General features: G+C 41.3%; 1 protein-coding gene across 4 annotated transcripts; it reads left to right on the forward strand.

Moving 5' to 3' along the window:
- Positions 1–3: 3 nt before the first annotated feature.
- SIRT3 (sirtuin 3) lies at positions 4–21,450 on the forward strand. Of its 4 annotated transcripts, none has more exons than XM_054972649.1 (9): positions 4–91; positions 3,203–3,298; positions 5,226–5,403; positions 10,456–10,653; positions 14,425–14,657; positions 15,001–15,101; positions 15,289–15,450; positions 16,660–16,869; positions 19,341–20,020. In XM_054972649.1, exons 2-9 carry the CDS (start codon positions 3,223–3,225, stop codon positions 19,359–19,361), a joined length of 1,179 nt encoding a protein of 392 aa, XP_054828624.1. In that variant the 5' UTR covers positions 4–91; positions 3,203–3,222; the 3' UTR covers positions 19,362–20,020. The 4 variants fall into 4 exon arrangements, 3 of the variants coding, with proteins under 3 accessions (XP_054828624.1, XP_054828625.1, XP_054828626.1); XR_008596580.1 differs by lacking the exon at positions 4–91 and adding an exon at positions 20,109–21,450 and having other exon boundaries at positions 2,992–3,298; positions 19,341–19,452; XM_054972650.1 differs by lacking the exon at positions 4–91 and adding an exon at positions 4,510–4,641 and having other exon boundaries at positions 3,210–3,298.
- Positions 21,451–22,252: the final 802 nt, after the last annotated feature.

The raw sequence follows: 22,252 nt of genomic DNA on the forward strand, positions 1-22,252 counted from the left end.
TAATCACGTGACTGTCTCGCACAGTTCTGTTCCTTCATGGGGGGAGACTACCGATTGCGACCGTCTCGTGTGCGCGGCCTGACGTCACAAGGTCAACAATTTATTAAATAAAATCGTCCCCACGTGTCAGGCAATAATTAATAACACCTCATAGGCTACCCTGTTCGGAATCATTGTTCCATTAGTGCAGATTCCATTTGCTGAAGTGAATGTCAGTGGTTCCTATCAGTTTGGATCATGATGATGAATTTTGTATGCACCTTTGGTTTTTTAAACATTTCCCATTAACAGCTGTAATTCCTAGAGATCTCGAGGTCCCACCTGGACGTTGGCAATCCTTGAGTGAGGGCTGAAGATCTGGATTACAGCTGATCACCAGACAACAGAGATTAGATGTCCTGCAGAAAACGGCTGCTTTGGATGGTGGACTCTAAGGCATTATACCCTGTTGAGGTCCCTCCCTTTCCCAAACCCTGCCTCGCAAAGGCTCCACCTCAAATCTCCAGGAATTTCCCAATCCAGAGTTGGCAACCATTGGAAGTATTCTTTTATATGGGTGGAGTTGAGATGAAGTGTGAAAAGAAGTAGCAAATGAATTGCACATTCTAAAACGAACGCCTTGGCATCTTTGTTGTGAACATTTCCCCATGATTTAATTAATTTGATAATTCTACTTCTGTGGATAGATGTTGCAGTAGTAGGAAGGGGGGCATTGTCACTTCTTGGCATATGGCATAATTTGTTTGTGAACATGACTGCAGCTTATGTGAGCTGAAGAAATGTAGTTGTGTCATACCCATTCCCCATACATTTTAACTCTACCTATTATCAGATATTGGATCGATTTGTCTCATGTCATTCAGTTTCTGGTTTGTACCCCTACTACAGCATATTCTCCAAATGCCAGTTTTCATGGTTTGCCACCATTGCTATGAATTTTAATTCATATACTGCATATTAACATTTTGAAGATTATTTAACACATTATATGCCTGCTTGAGGCAGCTCACAAAATCATAAAAATATAAAAGCAGTAAAATTAAAAACCAGCCAGTAAATCCCAGTAGCATAAGAGTACATTTAAAACCCAGTAGCATAAAAACCCAGAATACAAAACATTTGGCAGCCTAAATGATCCTCAGGATAGTCCTCAGGTTAAAAGCAAACTGTAAAAACAAAGTAAAAGATAAGCTCTGAGCTAAAAGCCTGAGTAAAGAAAGCTAAAAGACAGTAGAGTAAGTACTAGACAAGCCACTAGGGGGATGGCATTCCAAAGGCAAGGTGCCACTGCTGAAAAAGTCCCTGTCTCTGCTCACTACTCTCCTCATTGTGTGCTCTGAGAGCCAAGCTACAAGTGATGAATTACGCTTGCCTGGCAAGTGAACAGACTCACGTGTATTCCTTCCTGTTCACTTGCCGTTCACTTGCGCTCTATTTGATCAAGTGGAGCTTGATCAAGTGTAATTCGTTACTTGTAGCTTGGCTCTCAGAGCAGGGCTTGGGAGAAGGCTCTCAGTTGGCTGGATAGTATGGGAGGAGGCAGTCCTTCCCTGGCCCAAACAGGGAGCTAGATTTGAATGGCTTAGGAAGTACGTTGCTCCCTACAAGGATAGTTAGCAAAAGAAAATGGAATACCAGCTGCTGATTCCCTTTTAACTAGAGTGTAAATATATGGGCGTGCACAGGTTCTTCCGCTGCCTTCCCATCGTCAAAAGGATGATCGTACTGTCAGCTCATAAAGACTTGCTCTTTAAGGAGAGAGAGAAGAAAGAAAGGGGACTCTGTTCTCCATATACTCTTTCTCAGTGGTCAGTGGAGCACAACAACTGTTAGGCCTGTGATGCTCAAAAACCTCTGGATTGGGGCCATAAAGGGGCCTTTTTAAATACAACTTTCCTCAATATACTCACTTACTGCTTGTGGCATCACTGTGGTCTGACCTGCTTGGATTGCTTGATCTTTGGAAAACTAATGTATGTGGCAAGAGGCTGGGTTAAATTGACTTTTTAGTCTCATCAAATACTGGTTTATTAAAATGCCCTAGATTGGGACTGACAGGGATACATTACCCGCCCCCCCCCAAAAAACCTGGTCAAGCTTCAGAAGTTGTGACCCGACCCAACTTGCCACCCATCCCCAGTTGCCTTTGAAGGCAAAAGGATCAGTTTGGTCCTGTTTTCTGATGTTTTAGTGACATCACATGCCACAGGGCTGCCAACTCCAGGCTGGGAAATTCCTGGAGATTTGGGGGTGGAGCCTGAAAGGGGTGAAGCTTGGAGAGGGGAGGGAACTCAGCAGGGTACACAGCTATAGAATCTACCCTCCAAAGCAGCCATTTTCTCTAGGGGAAGTGGTCGCTGCAGTTTGGAAATCTGTGGTAATTCCAGGAGATCACCAGACCGTACCTGGAGGTTGGCAAACCAACAAGTCACCCAAAGCCATAAGGAAGCAGTTTATTCATGCTGTGGGCTTGCCAAGTCTGACCTATGGTGAACTGTTCTCTATAAAAACGGACATAAGTCGAAGAATAGGGTCTTCTGCAGTTAAAATTTTAAAAGGGATAAAGTGACTTGTGAGAATCACTGACTCTCCTAGAAGAATGGATTTTATCTCATTAGGGAGACCACTTTTATGAAAGAGTTAAGTTTTGAATGAAACATAAAGCTGTAGTTTTTGGACAGTTATGGCAACAAGAGACCAAGTAACACACAACACAAAGTAATGATCTGTAGCATCAGAAATTACTGTATTTACCCAGCAACTGCAGAGCAAGAAGCTCTTGCCAGTTCCGAACTGTTTTTTGTACAATACTGTTTGATAGTGTAATAACAACAGCAGCTGCATTTCACTTTGTGCCACTTTTTAAGAGTTCAGGCACCACAAAGAGAGAAAAACTTTTAAACCTTGTTTCCCCCACTCCCAGCACGAACTTGCAGAGGTTTGTCTATTAGGAACATTACAGTAACGAGCTTTTCAGACATTCTTGAAAGCAAACAGACAGAACTGTGCTGTGCCCTATGCTCCAGATCTTTCTCCAGCTTTCATTTCATTGTGCAAGAAGCTAAAGAAGGGGTGGGAGATGGGATCATGACTGCCCCAAGCCCACCCCTGCTGCTGGAACTGTTTATTCATGTGGGGCAGTAGACGGAAAGTCACCTGAACAGACGTGGGGCTTCCCTTGATTATTTGTTTTTTGCTGTAGGGCTAAGCAACTGAAGAGAAATGAACTGGAGGTTAAATTTTAACGTATCTGCGGGAAGGCAGCTGTTTCATTCTGTACATTTTCAGAGATTAGCAGGTAAGAAGAAGCTTTCAAGAGTATAAACGATTTGAAAACACTGAATGTGGGGAAGCGGGAGGGAGAGTGTCGAGAGCTGTATTGAAAAGGTGCCTGAGCAGTCCTGTGTGGACTAATTCACTGAAAGAAGAATGCTGGGTATTGAAAGCTGCCTTATATAGCAGGCGAGCCATTGGTCCTTGTCCCCCCACTAATGTACATTTTCAGAGATTAGCAGGTAATCTCTGACTGGCTGTGGATCTTCAAGGTCTCCGTGTTGGCAGAAGTCTCTCCCAATCCGACGTTCTTGGACAGAAGATGTGTGGGACTGAATGTGTGACTTTGCATGAAAACTGTGTTTTCTGTTCAAATCAGTCTCATCTTGCAAGCTCTTATTCATTGTATGTAGAATACTTTGAGTATGCACAGTGGTTTATAGTTCTAACTCATCCTGTCGGTAACTATGTGAAGCAAGTTAAGTTTAACTTATGTCTTTCCCCTTTCCTCTTTATTTACAATATTTATATACACTTTTTTGACAAACACTCAAATGTTTTCTAGATACACAGATAGAAATATAAACATTAAATCCAACAACGAGAGTCAACAATAGATTCAAAACAATCAGCAGCACAACCTCAGTTCAATTTCCAAAGGAACCCCCCCCCCAAAGATGCTCTCACTTGTCTGAAGTAGATTGTAAAACCTGTATTTGAGGCAAAAATCTGTTTTCAAGGCTTTTTCTGTATACAAGCACACAAGCTTAATAATAATTGATAGTAAGCCAGCTGAACAAAATTTGACTTAAAAGTTTAAATAGCTTTCCATTTCTCTGCAGAAACTCCCTTAACCAATCAACCAAATCAAGCCTGCATTTAAAAGTGGCAAAAAAAGAAAGTAAGGAGTGGTATTTACAAAGTAGGTATAGCAGCAATGACCACGTACTAGCCTTGCTAACGGTCACAATGTATTTACTAATACACTACATAAACTCAATACACAGTAAAATACATGTACAATGAACAGTTATCAATATATAAAACAGAACAGAGAGCTTTGGAGATTGCTACAAAGGAGCTTAGGAGAAAGGAAACATACTGGATCTTTAAGCTCAATAGTCTGATTCCAGGGGGCTTGAACATTGCCAATGATTATTCATGTTTTCTGGGTTAAACATTGATCCTGTTGAATGTTTGTGAGATGCAGTATTCTTTGAATACAATTCCCTTTAGGAAGTGATTGTTAACACATCAAGGTGTGGAGAGGCTGGATACATTAAGTTTGTGACTAGATGATGTTACACAGCAATTGTTGAATGGTTTTTGTGAAGAAGTATCTATGAATAAGATTAATGAACTTTTAACGTGAGTATATATCTTGTTTGTATTTTTAATATTGTTTTTTAGCAGATATTGTAATTATTGACTATGACCTTTGAATTTTAGCTCTGTGTGCTCTTTGACAAAGATTATATGAAACAGGTCACATGAGGATCTAGATAACCCTTCGGAGGACCAGACCTTTGTTTTTGGATTCCACACAGCAAGTATATACAACAAGGATTGATGTTGTTTAATTGGACATTCTCACTCACTAATTGGACTTTTGCTATCCAGGACCTGTGGAATAGAAATATGCTGGGTTGTTACTATGCACTTGCACTTTAATAGTTATATGTGCAATGAATTCATGTAGCAATTGGTGGCACCAGGACTTTATCATCTTGAGGTACCTGCATTTTAGCAATTGTATGAATGGTTTTCCACATGTGAAGTGTAAAATTAATTGCATTGTTTATTGTATTGATAATTGTTCATTGTATATGTATTTTACTGTGTATTGAGTTTATGTAGTGTATTAGTAAATACATTGTGACTGTTAGCAAGGCTAGTACGTGGTCATTGCTGCTATACCTGCATTTAAAAGTGATCATTACATCTTCTTCTAGGATGGAGGAATCTCTGCATCTGCGCTCAACAGCATCATTACAGAAGCTCTTCTGCTTCTACAGCTTGCAGAAATTTAGTTTCATTGGGATCTGTCTTCTGTCCCCCAAATGGAAACTTTTTGCTGAAGAAACCTCCAGAAAACAGCACAGAAAAGCTGGCAAGCGTCTCTGGAGAGAGGTACAGTCTAACTTCTTGTTCACTTTCCTGTCCGTCTGGTATTGAGTTCTGGCACCTCCTTCTGAAACTAAGTTTGGACATAATTTTCATGGATATATGTACCATGTCCCATAAGAATGTTAAAACTGTCTTCCTAGATCAGAACAAGGCCCTGCATTCTGTTTCCAGTAGTGAACAATCAGATGTATCTTCAGTTTATCAAGTATGATACAATGGTACTTGGTACACGGAGGTATAGAACCTCTGAACATGGAGTTTTCACTGTACTATTTTTACTAATAACCATTGATGATGTGCCTTTTGTTCTTTTTTTTTTAAATGATAGTTGGAATGTCACCAAATTGTTAGGACACTGTAGTCATCTATCTACTACTGATAAAAAAAATCAGGGGAGGATGGTGCACATTTTGTCCATATTTTCCCCCAAGCCCACTTTCAGGAAAGAGTGTACAAAAACAGGTTTCAGAAAACTCTCAGAGGAGCCAGGGAAAACCTGGAAGAGGGATAACCATACACTAATCTCATGCAGAAACCCCTAAAAGAACTATTGCAGGCTTGGGAGGGGGAAGCTTGGAGGAAAACTTCCATGTTGAAATAGCCTCAGAATTTAACTGATAAGAATCAAATGGTTGATTCGGTTTCGTTTTCCCGGCCATGTCGGACGCTCCTCTCCGCAGGTCTGGGAGGAAACGTCCGAGCAGCCTGACCGGGCGGTTGACCCGCGAGGGTTAACCCCCAGGACTCCCAGTGAGGGAGACGGGGTCCGGAGCGCGGCGGGAAGAACCCCCTGAAAGCAATGCAGGGGGTAAATTGCCCGTTTGCTCCAACGGAGGCCGGCAGACTTGCGCAGCACTTCGCGTGCTGCCGGGCCATGGAGAACGGCAATAAGCAGATTTAAGGTGAAAACCTGTAAGTAAGCGAATCCCTTCTGATTTCTAAGCATATGTGAAGGATTGGTGGGAGTTGAAGCTAAGAAGGCGCAGATTTCTTCCCCTTCATGGAGTTTCGGAACTTAGTTGGCGCCCCCCCCCCCCCTAAGATGGCGACGAAAAAGCAGAGCCCAGCAATGAGTAAATCAGTGACGGCGACGTTACAGGGGAAGGGGGAAACTTTGGAAGAGATGGTGAGACGAGCAGTCTTTGATGCTGTGCAGCCCTTTGTAGTGAAACTGAATGAAATGGGGCAAAAGGTTGATTCAGTGGAAAGTGAAGTGAAAACCATTAAAGAAACAGCGACCGGAACAGAGCAGTCTGCACACGAGAACGCAGTACTCATGAAAGCAACAAGTAAGGAAGTGAAGCTTTTGGAGAATCAAATAATAGGATTGCAAGTGGACCGTGCCCAAATGGTACTGCGTCTTCAGAATGTAAAAGAGGAGCAAAGTAAAAATTTGAAAGATCTGGTGTCTGGACTTTTGGCGCCATTCGCAAAGGCAACTAAAGAAGAGTTAAAAAGCGATATTTTGGAAGTCCGGCGGACATCTTCAAAGTATGTAATGAAGCGTCAGCTGCCTCGCGAGATTATTATTGACTTTTCATCTAAGAAGACTCGGGACACCATCTTATATAATTCGTATAATGTGGACTTGGATTATTTGGGCAACAAGGTTAAAATATTGAAGGATGTTCCATTTTTGGCTCGTAAAAGAAGATTTAAGTATAAAGGACTTGCGGCTTTCTTGAGGAAATGTGATGTAAAATATAAATGGTTGTTTCCAGAAGGCGTCTGGTTTAGATATAAGGATCAAACCTACAAGATTACATCGGAAACGCAGCTGACAGACTTTTTGTTCAACCATCAGGAGTTCCAGCAAGAAGAAAGTCCAAAGTCTGAAGGGGAAAGTGGGGGGGAGGAGAGAGCGGGCGCAGCTGCTCCAGCTGCGCAGAGAGAATTGAGACCAAGACGCAGGGGGGGGGGGGGGAAGAAAACCTGATCCTGAATATAGTCTGTATTGTATAAGACCTACCAATCTGATAGCATATTAGAAAGTTAACTTTTAAGAAAAATTGCAGCATGAAGGGAATACAAGACATGTAGTGTAGCGTTTGTTGTTTGTATGTTGCTCTTCCCCTTTCCCCAGTCCCCCCTTCCCTTTTTTTTCTCTCCCCCTTATACTTTTGTAGTCTTTTGTAGTTTTAGATATTAAAAAAAAAGAATCAAATGGTTTATTAAGATAGTATGCATAACATACTACACAAGCATGATGGTTAAATGCATGATACATCAATATGTGGTTAAAGGTGAGGAAACTGGAAAAACAAAAAGGGTTATCTCCCTAAGGAAAATAGTATGTAATACAAGAACAGGAAATAGTTGAACAAGTAATACAAGAGTCTATACCTAGGCTTTATTGTCAGCTTTCAGTAGAGAGAAGAGATTAACACAAACCATTATGCATTACAAAGACATTCATGATGACTTGTAAAACAATTCAGAAACTGTAAAAATAAGTGCAGAGGAGTTAGCCATGTTAGTCTGTAGTAGCAAAATCAAAAAGAGTCCAGTAGCACCTTTAAGACTAACCAACTTTATGCTACAATAAAGTTGGTTAGTCTTAAAGGTGCTACTGGACTCTCTCTGATTTTGTAAAAATAAAGATTACAAATTCAGTGTATTGAAGCTGAAGCCATTGTAAGCAACTTTTCTTCTTACTTAAAGCTAAGTGTTCATATTCTAAATGTTGCAAAATAAAGCAGTTCAATGGTTACCTACTGGAGGTTTAAGGACCAGGAATATAGGACAGCAGAGTCTAAGTAGGGTCTACCAGCCTGGGAGCATTCTGTCCTTCTAGTCTCCTAGCGCCTTTGAGGGTCCATCTATTTTCAGGGTCCTCTCCCATCTAGGTGTCCCAGTCCTATGAAAATGCTTTGCTTTGCAATACTTTGAACTTGGGAACTTCACTTTAATCCAGAAGGGCTGGGACGTGTTAGAGAGGAAAAAGTGGTTTCCAGTTTAGAATGGCTTTAGTTTCCATGCATTAAGTTTTTGCTCTTGTATTTATGATGCTTGAATTGTTTTGCAATATTCCCTGGTTCCCTGATTGTCTTTGTAATGCGTAATAGTAAGTGTCCATCCTGACCTCTACTGAGGACTGGTCATATGGACTGAGTAAGTTTGTCTGTTCTCTGTTCATATAATTTTTATTCATGTATTCCATGCTATTTTTATGTAACCATTTTAATCTTGTGGGTTTCTTTTCCTATTTCCTTGCTTTAGCCATTTATTTGTTTTTACCTTATGTAGTTCATTATGCTTTTGTAGGATGTTAATGCATAGTGCCTCAATAAATTGCTTAATACATATCCGTTAAATTCTGTAGTCTGTGTCTTTATCTTCCTGTTAGCAACAGTCCTTGCCTACTTTTGTGATAGACCCCTAATGAACAGTGTCCTCTAGACAGATAACCTGATTAACAGGCTAGTAGGGGAGAATTTATATGGTTTGTCAAGTTTAGGCTTTCTTCAATCACTATATTTGAGGTCAGTAAGGAATTTAACTTCTTCTGTGTCCATCTCATTGGACATCCTTGGGTTTGCCTTCTTCTATAATATGTGCCTTAGCTTGGTTTTTTGAATCACCTGGATTCCTTTACTTTTTATATTGTGCTTTATCCTGCCATTGAAATCAACAAGACTTCAATGTGTTTGAATTTGGCTGAAGTGAAACAATACTTTTATTGGATCAGCTATGTACTAACCTGTTCCCTGTAATGCATTTTCAGCTTCTGGCAACAAGAGACTACAGATACTTATGAAAAAAGTTACATTTATCTGACTTCTTTGGTTTTAATTCTGTATGAAGTTGTCCAGTCTAATTTGATAAAGCTTCTAAAGGTACACTTCTTCTTCTTCTTTTTTTTTTTAATTACTAACACTACAAAAAGGGAAAAATGGGAACAGGGGGAAAGGGAAAAAACAACATATAAAACACACACACTACATCTACAGGTATTGCTTTCCCTTCATACTACAATTGTTTAAAGTTAAAACTTTATAATATGCTATTAGATCGGTAGATCTTATAAAATACAAACTACAATCAGGATCAGGTCTTCTTCCCCCCCCCCCTGTGTCTCGGTCGCAGCTCTCTCTGAACAGCTACAGTAGCTGTGCTCGCTCCCCCCCCCCTTCAGCTTCTAAGTCCTCTTCTTGTTGGAACTCTTGATAGTTAGACACAAAGTCCCTTAGCTGTGCTTCCGACGTTATCTTGTAGGCTTGATCTTTATAACTAAACCAGATACCTTCCGGAAATAACCATTTGTATTTTATTTCACACTTCCTCAGAAGAGCTGCAAACCTTTTGTATTTGAATCTTCTTTTCCGAGCTAAAAATGGAACGTCCTTCAATATCTTAACCTTGTTACCCAGAAAGTCCAAATCCACATTGTACGAATTATATAAGATGGTGTCCCGAGTCTTCTTAGATGAAAAGTCGATAATAATCTTGCGAGGCAGCTGACGCTTCATTGCATATTTTGAAGATGTCCGACGGACTTCCAAAATGTCGCTTTTTAACTCTTCTTTAGTTGCCTTTGCGGATGTCGCCAAAAGTTCCAACACCAAGTCCTTTAAATTTTCACTTTCCTCCTCCTTCACATTCTGGAGACGCAATACCGTCTGAGCACGATCCACTTGTAGCCCTATCAGTTGATTCTCCAAAAGCTTTACTTCTTTGTTCGTTGCCTTCATGAGTTCTGCGTTTTCCCGAGTAGACTGCTCTGCCCCCGAGGCTGCTTCCTTAATGGTTTTCACTTCGCTCTCAATTGAGCCAACCCTTTGACCGATTTCATTCAGCTTATCAACAAAGGGCTTTATAGCTTCGACGACCGACCGTCTAAAGATACACTTCTGAATTAATCTGATGGTTTGTTGACATGACTCAGAAAATTGATGACTGTCTCTTTTCATGTACAAATTATACTAGTTTGGAAGAGCAATTTTTCACTAGTAGTAACTCACACAGTTTTCACACAGACACAGTAATCTCATTTTGCTGAATAAAATTTGAATGCGCTTCTTTGTAACCTTTTTATTTTTGCTGTCTTGTTGGTAGGATCCAGGGAGCAAGACATTTTTCCTTATCCAGTACTCCAATGGTGTTCTTTGGAGCTGGCAGAGGGGGAAATAATTGTGGAAAGGTGAAATTCACTCTCAAAGATGTGACAGAATTAATTCAAAAGAAAGAGTGCCACAGGATAGTAGTGATGGCTGGAGCAGGGCTTAGCACTCCCAGTGGCATCCCAGATTTCCGGTAGGTGCTACAGGATGTCTTATACTCTTGATTAGATTATCTATAGGAAGCTATTTACAAACATTACTTTCACCCCACCATGAATGTTCAGTGGCCAGCCCACTGCTTGTATCACATATGAAGCAGCCTTGAGAAGCAGGCAGCAGTCCTTTTAGTTTGGTCATAATCTTTGCTGTGGAAGAATTTAAAAAGAAAACTGGACCAGGCCTCTGTAATTATTTGGTTCTGTGTTTTTTGCATCTGTTATTATCTCTTTCATATATAATCTGTGGTTGAAAAAAAAATTACCATATCTCCCATATCCTGTAGTAAATGTCACTCCTTCCTCCCAACCCTTAAAAGCAGTCAAGTGTATTCCGAATTGTCCATGCCATCCCCAAGTCCTCCCTCCAATTCACCAACATACTATGTGCTATCCGAGAGCTAAACTTTTCAGTGGTTCTAAAACTTTCTAAAGTGGGAAATCTATGCTTATGTTGGGGAGGGGGAAAGTATTTTATTTATTTATTTAAAATGTTATATGCCACTTTTCCACCCATTTCAGGGTCCCCGGTGTGGCGAACATTAAAACATTTCAGTTACTAACAAGCATTTAAATTATAAATATATTAAACATATTTTTAAAAATTAAATAAAACTAACATAAAAGCTACATTCTTGTATTTTTCTGTTTTTTAATGGTTTTGGATTATAAAGGCCTATGGCCATATACAATAAATTCAGAGTACTCCCTTAAAATCTATAGACACACAAAATGCACAGATAGGAAGGACAACTAACAACAGTAAGTGAGGGAACATCAAACAAAATAAAAACACTGATGGAAGGCAATGATAGAGGGAGACATACAAATCTCCCTGGGGCAGAAGTTCCAAAATTTTGGTGCTGTGACTGAGAAGGGCCCTAGCCTCAGATGACAGGAAAACCCAAAGCTGCATCTCCAAAAATGACCAGAGTGGTTGGGTAAGTTCCTGTAGGAATAAACAGTCCTAAAGGTATGCTGGCCTCGAGGAATATGGGGCTTTAAAGGTCAATACCAGCACCTGGAATTGGGCCAAGTAGCAAATTAGGAGCCAGTGTAGATGGAACAAGACTAAGTGATACAGTCCATATGACCCACTCCAGTCACTATTCTGGCTGCAGTATTCTGTACCAACTGTAGCTTCCAGACAGTCTTCAAGAGCAGCACCATATACAGCATACTGCACTAATCTAATCTACCTGTTACCAGGGCAAGCATCACAGTGGCAAGATCTTTCCTGCTCAGGAATGGCCATAGGTGGCTCACTAGCCAAAGCTGGTGAAAGGCTCTCTTGGCCACCACTGCCACCTGTTTATCCAAATGGAGGCCTAGGTCTCAGCAGCACCTCCAAGGTACTAACTTGCTGCTTTTGGAAATGCCACCCCTTCTAGAACAGGAGATGTCCCACTCTTAGGTCAGATGTCCCTCCCACCAGTAGCACCTCTGTTTTGTTGGGATTAAGTTTTATCTTGTTAACCCTCATCCATCTCAAAACAGCCTCCATGCTCATTTTCAGAGTATCCATAGCCTCCCTGGGATCTGCTGGAAGTATGAGATAGAGCTGAGCGTCACCCATATATTGGTGGCAACTCAGCCCATATCGCTGGATGACCTTTCCCAGAGGCTTCACATAAATGTTAAAAAGCATGAGAGGCAAGATGAAACCTTGCAGTAGACCAAGGAGATTGAAACCACTGCAAAACAGTGCCTCCCAGCCCGAAAAGGCAGTCCAGAAGTATACCATGATCAATGGTATTGAAAGGTGCAGAAATATCAGGGATAAATAACAGGGTTGCGCTCCTCCTGTTCATCTCCAGTGCCAGGGCAACCATGGCCATTTCAGTCCCATAACCAGGCCTGAAACCAGATTGGAGTAGTTCTGTATAGTTTTCAAAGGCCGCCCCAAACAGAGCAAGATCTTGCGACTGTGGTTGCACTCCTCCCTGTTCATCTCCTAGCACCAGGGCAGCCAAAGCCATTTCAGTCTCATAAGCAGGCTTGAAACCAGACTGGAATGGATCCAAACAATCAACTTCTTTTAGGAATCTCTGAAGATGTCCAGTCACCGCTCTTTTAATCACCTTGGGCCATAGTTGTTCAATTCTCCAGGGTCCAGAGTAGATTTCATTCGGAGTGGATGCATTGTTGCCAGCTTCAAGGCAGAGGCAACCATCCCCGTAGGAACCAGGAATCCTGCCCCCTGTTCTTGGGCTCTGACCCACAGTCGCTCCAGACCTTAGGCAGAAGGAAGGTTCCTGTTCTTTTGTGAGACTTTACAGTCTGTGGGTTCTCTCTGAGGCTTAAAGAAAACTTCAGTTTATTGCTTAACAGAGTGTTGCTGAGCATAAAGCTCTCTAATTTAGGCAAGGGACACAAAACAAATAACTTGTCTTTTGCTAGCTAAAATCTGCCTAACTAAAACTTATAAAGCTTGCTACCTATGCATCTCTGAATAGCACTTAGCTGGTTGTTTTTCACCTGTCTATTTAGCAGGTGTGCCTTCTTCCATGCCATGCAGCACGTGACATGCTGAAGCGTCAAGGAGCATGGAGCCTGCAGCTTCTCTCTCACATGATGGTGAAGGACAGATAGTTAGAGAAGGGAACCGGGTATGCTGGAGAGTAGGAAGCCATCTTTTCAGGACTCCAGCCATCACCATACCAACCAAAGGCCAGCCATTCTTAGTAAACTTCTGGCCTTAACTCTGCACTTACTTATACCCTCCTCAGTCAGGGAGGCATTTACTGTCTCCTAGATCCAGTCTGCCAGCAACACCCCCAGCAGGGCAGATTTAAGCAGCCAGGAGGGGCAAGGGTTGTACAAGCAGGCAGTAAGTCTCAAACTTCCAAGAATCCTGACTGTATCCTCGAACTGAACAAGCTGAAAGGTATCCCATGCTAGACAAGTTGGTGCCATGGGACCATCTGATTTACTTTCTGCTAAGGTAGAGTTCAAGTTAGAGTAGGTGTGAGAGATTTTATCTGCTAAGTGTTGAGCAAAATTATCACAGTAGGCTGTAGAGCAGTCCATCTCCTGTAGGCTGGAACCCAATAGTCCCCTTACCTCCCTGAAGAGTTCTGTAGGTCTACACCATGGTTACAATGATGGCAGAGAAATGTTGTTTCTTTACCTGGAATCACCTGCACCAGGTCAGGCAAGGAGATGGTTGGCAGTATGGTGTGCAGTGTGTGTAAAGTGCAGTCAAGTCATAGCCAATTTATGGTAATCCCTTCTTGGGTTTTCAAGGCAAGGGATTAATAAAGCTAGTTTGCCATTGCCTACCTCTGCATAGTGACTCCAGTCTTCCTTGGTGGTCTCCCATCCAAGTAATAACTCTCAGAACTGGCAGAATCCTGGACAGGGCATCAAGCCAGGGGGATAGAATCCTGATAGGCTACTGCAACATTACCAGGCCTATGCTGATGCATCACTGAGTACCCTGGGGGCCTCTTTGGAGTTTTTAACTTCTTCCTCCTCTTCCCCAGCCAGGTGTCAGTGATACATGCTAGGTTAACCTTCTCATCCAGAGTTAAACCCTTGATGACTTCTGTTCTGCCTGCTACTGACTTGGCATTTAGAAGTAGAATGAAGTTGCTTTTGAAAGTTTTGTGTTGAAAAATATTATCACACAAAATTCTCTTTTTTATATGGCTAGGAGAGCCCGATTTTGTGTGTGTGTATATGTACTTGCAATGGTGGGTTTCCTACATATTTTGTCCTAATTTTAAATCTCCTCTTTGTCTCTGCAGGTCCCCTAGGAGCGGCCTCTATGATAACCTCCAGCAGTATAATATTCCCTATCCAGAGGCCATCTTTGAACTTAGCTATTTCTTCCAGAATCCGAAGCCTTTCTACATGTTGGCCAAGGAATTGTACCCTGGCAGTTACAGGCCCAACTATACCCACTACTTCCTTCGACTTCTGCTTGACAAAGGGCTTCTACTGCGTCTGTACACACAGAATATTGATGGACTGGAGAGAGGTTAGCCCTTCCTCTCCAGTTTGGAAGAGAGCAGTGTGGTGTGTACTTAGGAAGAGGAAGACTCAGGATCAAATCCCCTCCTCTTCCATGAAGCTCAGTGAATGATCTTAGGCTGAGTGTGTATGACTGGCCTAACATCTCTCATGTCATTCTGAGGGTGAAATGGCAGAGTGGAGAGTATGCTTCTCCAAGCTTCTTGGAGAAAGGGCAGGATAAAGATGGAATAAATAATTGGGGTAGTGGTGTCAAACTGCAGCGATGAGGTGTTGGGTGGTGGGATAAGTATAATCTGCTTTACTAACCTTGGGCTGATGAAACTAATCTCCTGCCTTGTATGTTCTAGTTGCTGGAATACCTGCAGATAAACTAGTTGAGGCTCATGGTACATTTGCTTCTGCAACATGTACAGTTTGTCGAAGATCATACCCTGGTGAAGACTTTAGGGTGAGTAGCTGTACTGAAGGTGTGCCACTTCAGGACTGTCAGAAGCATATCCAAGAGGTTTGGGCAATGTTGCCATTTGTTGTACAATGAATTGGATCCAAGGAATGGGTTATAGTGATGTGATGACAGACTGTGTTTATACTGCAGAACATATGCTTATGTCCTGTCACATATGATTTCATTTCAGGCAGATGTGATGGCTGACAAGATCCCCCAATGCCCAATATGCACTGGACTCATCAAGCCTGACATCGTATTCTTTGGAGAGGAGCTCCCCCATCGGTTCTTCTTGCATGTGACAGATTTCCCAATGGCAGACCTGCTCTTTGTCATTGGAACCTCCCTTGAGGTCTGGGCTATCATGAACATGGGAAGACAGTGATAGCTGGGGTGTTGAGACAAAATGTTTCAGGGAATTTGGAAAGTACAGAGTAAGCAATGAGAGTCCAAATGGAAATGGAGGGTAGCAATTCAGGGATTGACAGAATCATCTTGACATGTTGGATATAGGTTTATAGATAGTTCAGAAAGCATAGACTGGTAACATCTAAGCATGGTTTCCAAGTCACTACTTATGTAAGAAATATGGCTCATGTTTCCAGCTGAGTAGGTTGTGTAAGCCAGGAACATTGGAAGTACAAGTACAATTTTTCTCTGGGAGATCATCATCCCTGCACTAACACCAGGAAGTCCAGTGTGTGACCTGTTCTAGTCCCAAATTGGTCCCAATCAGAAAGAGTATTGACTGATGAGGGACCAATGCAGACTGAAGACATTAGTATACGCTTGTAGGGATCAGAGGTAATGAAACAGCACACCTGACTGCTTAAATAACAAAGAGCCACCTAGGCATCTCCCTAGTGACTGCTTGAATGTTATCATTCGGTAGTTCAGAGAAAGCTGTATACCTGGTGTAATGTAGCATCTATTTATTTCATTTCTACCCCTACTCCTCCCCAAAGTGGTTTACATTGTTCTCCCGCTCTCACAAAAAACGTTATGTAGGTTAAGGTCAGAGTGTATGACTGGCCCAGCGTTGCCCGGCAAGCTTGTGGCAGAATAGGGATTAGAACCTGGGTCTCTGAGAGCCTAATCCAGCACTCTAACCACTGTCCTATGTTGACTTGGCAACAAATTCACTATGGCATATTAACCATTACTGTCTTGCAAACACAACCCCACTGTATTACTCAGTAATTGTAAAGATGACTGAAATAATATTTGTGAAGCAACATTTCAGTCTAGCAGCACCTTAAAGACCAAAGATTTCCAGGAGATTTTGAGAGTCAAGCTCCCTTCATCAGATTTGTAAAGTGCTTTCAGTGCTTAGGACAAATGTTACATATTGCTATTCTAAATGTTATGATAGCAGTTTTATTTCAGTCTGCAGGCTCCACTAAACATAAAGTCTTATTTAATAAATGTTTGAGTAAGTAATATGGGAAAGTGATACAGTTAAACATTCGTGGCCCTCCTGTTCATTTCTCAGTGAGAAATAATAGTAAAGTGCTACGAATTTCTTGGCAGTCTTTCTTTCTCCCCTGCTGTTTTGTTTTAGGTGGAACCTTTTGCCAGTCTAGCAGGTGCAGTTCGAAGCTCCGTTCCACGCTTATTGATCAATCGGGACTTGGTGGGTCCATTTGCATATCAGCCACAATACAGTGATGTAGCTGAACTGGGAGATGTTGTCAGTGGAGTCGAGAAGGTGGTGGCTCTTTTGGGCTGGAAGGAGGAGTTGCAGGAACTAATCAAGAAGGAAACCGAAAAGGTATGCAAGCTTTTCCCTTACTCTTCCTCCTTCTTGTGAAGACTTGCATGAGTGCAAGCAAATAGCAAGATTTCTGAAAGAACCAAAACTGCAGCCAGCGTAATGGAGCCCACATCACCAGTTCTTCATCAGTCTGTACATTTCCACGTCCATCTCACAGTTGTCTCCTGTACTTAACAGTATCAATTCCATCCCAGATGCATGTTTTGTATTTATTAAAATATTTGTACTCTGCTTTTCTCCTTGAAGGGACCCAAAATGGCTCACCACAAAATACAAACTGTATAAATAAACCACCTTACAAGTCTAACAACAAACTAGGTCTTGGGCTGGTCCTGGGTTCAGTGGTTAACTCGTCTAAAAGTGCAGGCTGTGACCCATGGGCTAAGAGCCAAAGGATCAAGATTCTAGGCATACATGCATAGGATCTGTTATGTGATTGTTTTAATGTAGAATGACCAGAACTTGCAGGCTAGAACTGTGACTAGGGGATGATTCTGGCACCACATTGGGGGCTGCAGCTGCAGGAGATGGCAATGCAGCCTCCTAATCAGGAACTCTAACCAACTATGTCAGAATGTATGCCTTCATGGAAACTGGTAATCTTGTTCTTTATTTGTACCGTCCTTTTTTCCGTTACAATGAAACTTTAAGCAGTTTCTTTGCAACAAGCACATATTCAATTTTAGATCCAGAAATACCTGCATAAATCTAGACTGCTTAACAAAAAGATATTTCTTCATATGTTGAATTATTTACATAAAGGCCATAATCCAAAACCAGCGACGCCCCTTTCTGCCTAAAGTGCTCTGCTTATGTACAGAGATTCTTCATTGACATCACTTCCTCTACTCACAGATGGAAACAGGGAAGCAATGAGCTGTGCATGTGTCAAAGATATTGGATTGGGACAGGCGTGTTTAGAACCAGGATACTCTAGAATTATTCAGTGAATTTTGATTTTTTAAAAACTAGGTTGCTGAATTCTTCCACATACTGTCTTTAGATATTTTTTTAGAAAGGAGGAGATAAAAATTAATTAATTGTTTGGTCTTTGAAACTTAAAAGATAGACACCAGTGGTTTCACCCATAGTTTTCCCCTTGCTATTTGCTTGTACTCATGCCCATCAGAACTACTTTTTAAGGTTACATTACATATACACACAGCCTCCATTCTTCAGCTTGGTTTAATACTAGAATTTAAAGAGAAAGCCCTGTAGGTAGCCTCCTGTCTCAGGATCAGAGGGCCCTGTGAGGCCCACCCAATAAAAACGTCCCCTCCCAGGAGCCCTCTAGCTCTACAAATACACCCTTTTCCTTCCTGACCCCTTCAGTCCTGGCGCAGGCAAGGACCTGAATGGCTGCTATCACTCTGGTCGAAGAGTTCAACTAGAGAGGGCCCAGAGTATGCCCCCCTCCAAGCAGCACCCCTCTGTAGGAGAGGGTGTAGCCAGATAGCCAGATAAGTCAAGCTAGAGAAGTGAAAACTCAGGCAGAGTAAATCAAACTGTTTTATTTAACGATGGGCAATCATCGAACAAGTGTGAGGAGCAGAACACTTCTGATACTTTTCAACAAGCAGGACAAGATTAATAAAGGAGCTGGCAAACAATAAAGCATTCTAACACAGCTGCCTGAATTGTCCCTACAGTACCTAGCCCTTCCTGGGTCCAATTTACCCTTCCTAGGTGAGGGATTCTCTCTTGCTGGTAGCTGCTCCTCTGCCACTCAGCTCCTGGGGGCAGAACCCCTCCCCTCTTCAGGGGGCCTTATATTAGTTTTCCCATGGCCCTGCCTCCTTGGAGCCAACTGACCTTCTTTTCCCACAACTTCCCTTAGTCCTATTCTAAAGCTGGAAAGAATCTTGGGAAATGTAGGCCTGCAGGGGAATTGGCAGTCAGGTCTACTGGAAAATTTACTGTAAGGTCTCAGGCTTCCTTGAGGCCTACAGGCCCAGGATCATGACACCTCTATAATGTTCTATTGAGTAGGACAACCTGGAGACTAATGTGATTTTATCACCTCTGCTAGATATATAGATGTCTGGGATAATCATAGTGTGCAGTTAATAACCTCGTGGGTGGGGAGGGGAATAACCATCTTCTGTAATTATTTGCAAGGCAGCAAAAATACTGAGCAAATTCAGCAGTGTAAATAGTACCAGTTCTGTTAATTTCAGTTGGAGCTATGGAGAAAGCAGGGTTGCTTTTTAAGGAAAGGGCTGAGAGTCCATATTCCAGGCATGTCCAGACTTTGTTGATGTGTTCAGTGAGCTCCTCCACTGTTGTAAGACTCAGTTTTTAGCAGTTTATTTGGGGAGTGACTGAGCCCATGTTTTTCTTCTGATATGCTTAAATTCTTGCTTAGTCTACAGTGCAAATGTTCTCATTGTATGTACTAAAATTACCATTCTTTCCAGATCTACTTTAAAACATGTAGACCTCACATGTTATGTTCTTTCTATTTTTAGTTGGATGCAAAAGACAAATAGGAACTCTGACCTCTGCTGCTGAAAATATTTGTCTCCTAAAAGAACTGTCAGCCCAGTTGAATGTTGCGCTTATAAAAGCAGAGACATGGAGGTAAACATGCTGTCCATGTTGGTATCACCTAAGAAATAGCCATTAGAGAAATAATTTGAAGTTTCTGAATTTCTTCCAAACATCAGAGACAGTACATGTTCTCGGGGCTTTTAGGAAATAGCAGGTTTTGAACTGGCTTTTGTATAGACTCCAGATCTCATGTCTGAGGCAGAGATAGGGATGTTCAGTAGAGCTGCTGCCTCCCATTACAGTGTCATCGTCATAGTCTATGGTATTTCAGCAGCTTGTTGTAATAGGGTTTTGTCCCTCATGTGTGACCGTTTCCCCTTATTTGTTAAAGGGGCCAGGATTAAGTCAAATAACTATTGCAGCCTTTATCAAAAGTAAACTTGGAAATCTGTAATTGAGTTCAACCATGTTTGCTGTAAAGATCTACGTAAAAGCAGAGATTACTAAAAGAATGTGATATTCACTTGCATATCATTTGTATAAAATTGGAAGATGTCTGTACAGCCTCATTTCTAGAAACAAACTATAGCACTATGGATGTGTTAGTGCATTTACCCAAACGCATTATTAATCAAAATAAAAGTACCTTTCATGAGGATCCAATGTATCTGTTTGTAAATTAACCAGAATTTAAAATCTGAACTTATATCCTCAACCCTTGTGTTATCTTTCCTTTTTCTTTAAAGGTTGCCTGAGGCATTTTTCGTCCTTCAAATAATTGTCCCACTTACATACAGGAAGTTTTGCTGAATTCTCGGAACATCAATGAGTTGAAAACTTTTTCTTTGAAATATAAACAGACTTTAGCGAGTCTTCTCATATTACAAAAATTTTGATTAGTAAATGGAAGAGAGGTGTCACTTGTAATATCACCATTCATGTGCCCTGGGTCCAGTTACATTACAGCTTATATCGGATATATTAAATCCATTTTGGTTTTGGTTTTTTGTACAGCATCAATAGATACATTGCAAGAAACAGCAAGGCCCCAGTCTATGCAGAGCCCCACATATATTTTCTAAATTGTGACAATCAGCTGTTGGAAAAGGAAAGGGGGAAGTTTAGCCAGCCCCATAGATACATCCCAAACAGTTGATCAACATTAAGAGTGTTTCTAACTGAGATTTCTGTGTACATATGGCTCCATATGGAATCATAACAAAAAGATTGTTTGTGAAACACCTTTTGTTATTACAGTAGTACAGTAAAACTGAACTCGAATCAATACACTTGGATACAAAACATCCACACTAAGTGCTAAGTTAAATTCTGTGCTTTTAATTACTCCCCAAGTCAAAGTCATGTAAACCTGAGATTACCTGATTCTTGTGCTTTTAGTAAGACAGACAAGTCCCCTCCGCCCCCACAAGCTGGAAGAGCAATACTGATTTCTCTCCAATTAGCATCTTACCTTAGATACTAGATTAAAACAAATTATTTCCTGAAGTGGCCAGGAAGTCTTTGCAAAGAGCCTCTAATAGCACATTTAAATGACTAGATTTGTTTATCTGGATATATGATTTAAATATTGGATCTTGAGTAGGTAAGTCATTCAAACAAGGTAATGAAACAGCACACCTGTTTGTACTCATTATCCATTAAAGCACAGAAAACTTATTGAGATAAGAGTATTCATTGCCTTCAGTTTCAAAACTGATCTCATTTGTCAGACAAAATAATAATTTCCTCTGTTTTGCAACAGTGATGAATAATAAATAGTTTGTGCACTTCAACCTCCTTTATGTGGATGATGGGACACAGGATAAGACTGGGAAGAGCAAGATTCAAGTCCAGTAGCACCTGACAGCCCCCCCCCTCAACCTTAGAGAACTCCTCACAACAATGCACTTCCCAATGTGGACATGAACTCAGGAACCAGGGCCTGCAATAAACAAAGATGCCAGCTCTGTCCCCATATTCACTCCAATAATACAATCACTGGACCTAACAGCACCAGCTATACCATCTCAGGCTCATTCACTTATTCATCTTTCAACATTATACATGCCATTAAATGTCAGCAATGCCCTTCAGCTCTCTATATTGGAAAAACAGGTCAGTCTCTGCAAAAGAATGAACGGACATAAATCTGGTATCAAAAATCGCAACATTCAAAAATTAGTGGGAGACTATTTCAATCCGCCATGACATTTGATCACTGACCTAAGAGTAGCAGTTCTCAAGCAGAGAAACTTCAAAGGAAAATTACAATGCAAGATTGCTGAAAGTGATTTTATTTGCAAATTTGGAACAACAGATTCCCCAGGGTTGAATCAGAACATAGGATTATTCTCACATTACAGATGCAGATTTTCTGCACTTTGCACTCAAGCTCTATCAAGCTAATTACAAAATGTTTCATAGCTAGCTTTCTGACACTTTAATTTACAATACCCCCCACACACCCTTTTTCTGCTCCATGAATCTGACAAAGGGAACTCTGACTCTCGAAAGCCCATACCCTGGAAATCTAATTGGTCTTTAAGGTGCTACTGGACCTGAATCTTGCTCTTCTACTAAAGACCCACACGGCTACCCACTTGAAACTATCTTCAGGATAAGACTGGCTGTTCATGCAGCTCAAATTGAAGAAGTTCAAGACACAACTCAGTTTCAAAAGTTTGCATCGTTTAAAAATGAACAGTATTGCTCAAATCATAATTAGAAGTGGCCGGAAGATCATCATCCAATTGCAGGCATTAGGTAGGATCCTCACCATATCAGATCACTGCAGATTAACCCATATAAACCTTAATCTCCTTAGTGTTCACTTCGTTTCAAGTACAAAAACAGTTTCAGCCTTGTCTCACCTCCATAGCATTGTACTCAA

This window comes from Eublepharis macularius, chromosome 2 (assembly GCF_028583425.1).
Source record: "Eublepharis macularius isolate TG4126 chromosome 2, MPM_Emac_v1.0, whole genome shotgun sequence".
In the NCBI taxonomy this organism is placed as follows: domain Eukaryota; kingdom Metazoa; phylum Chordata; class Lepidosauria; order Squamata; family Eublepharidae; genus Eublepharis; species Eublepharis macularius.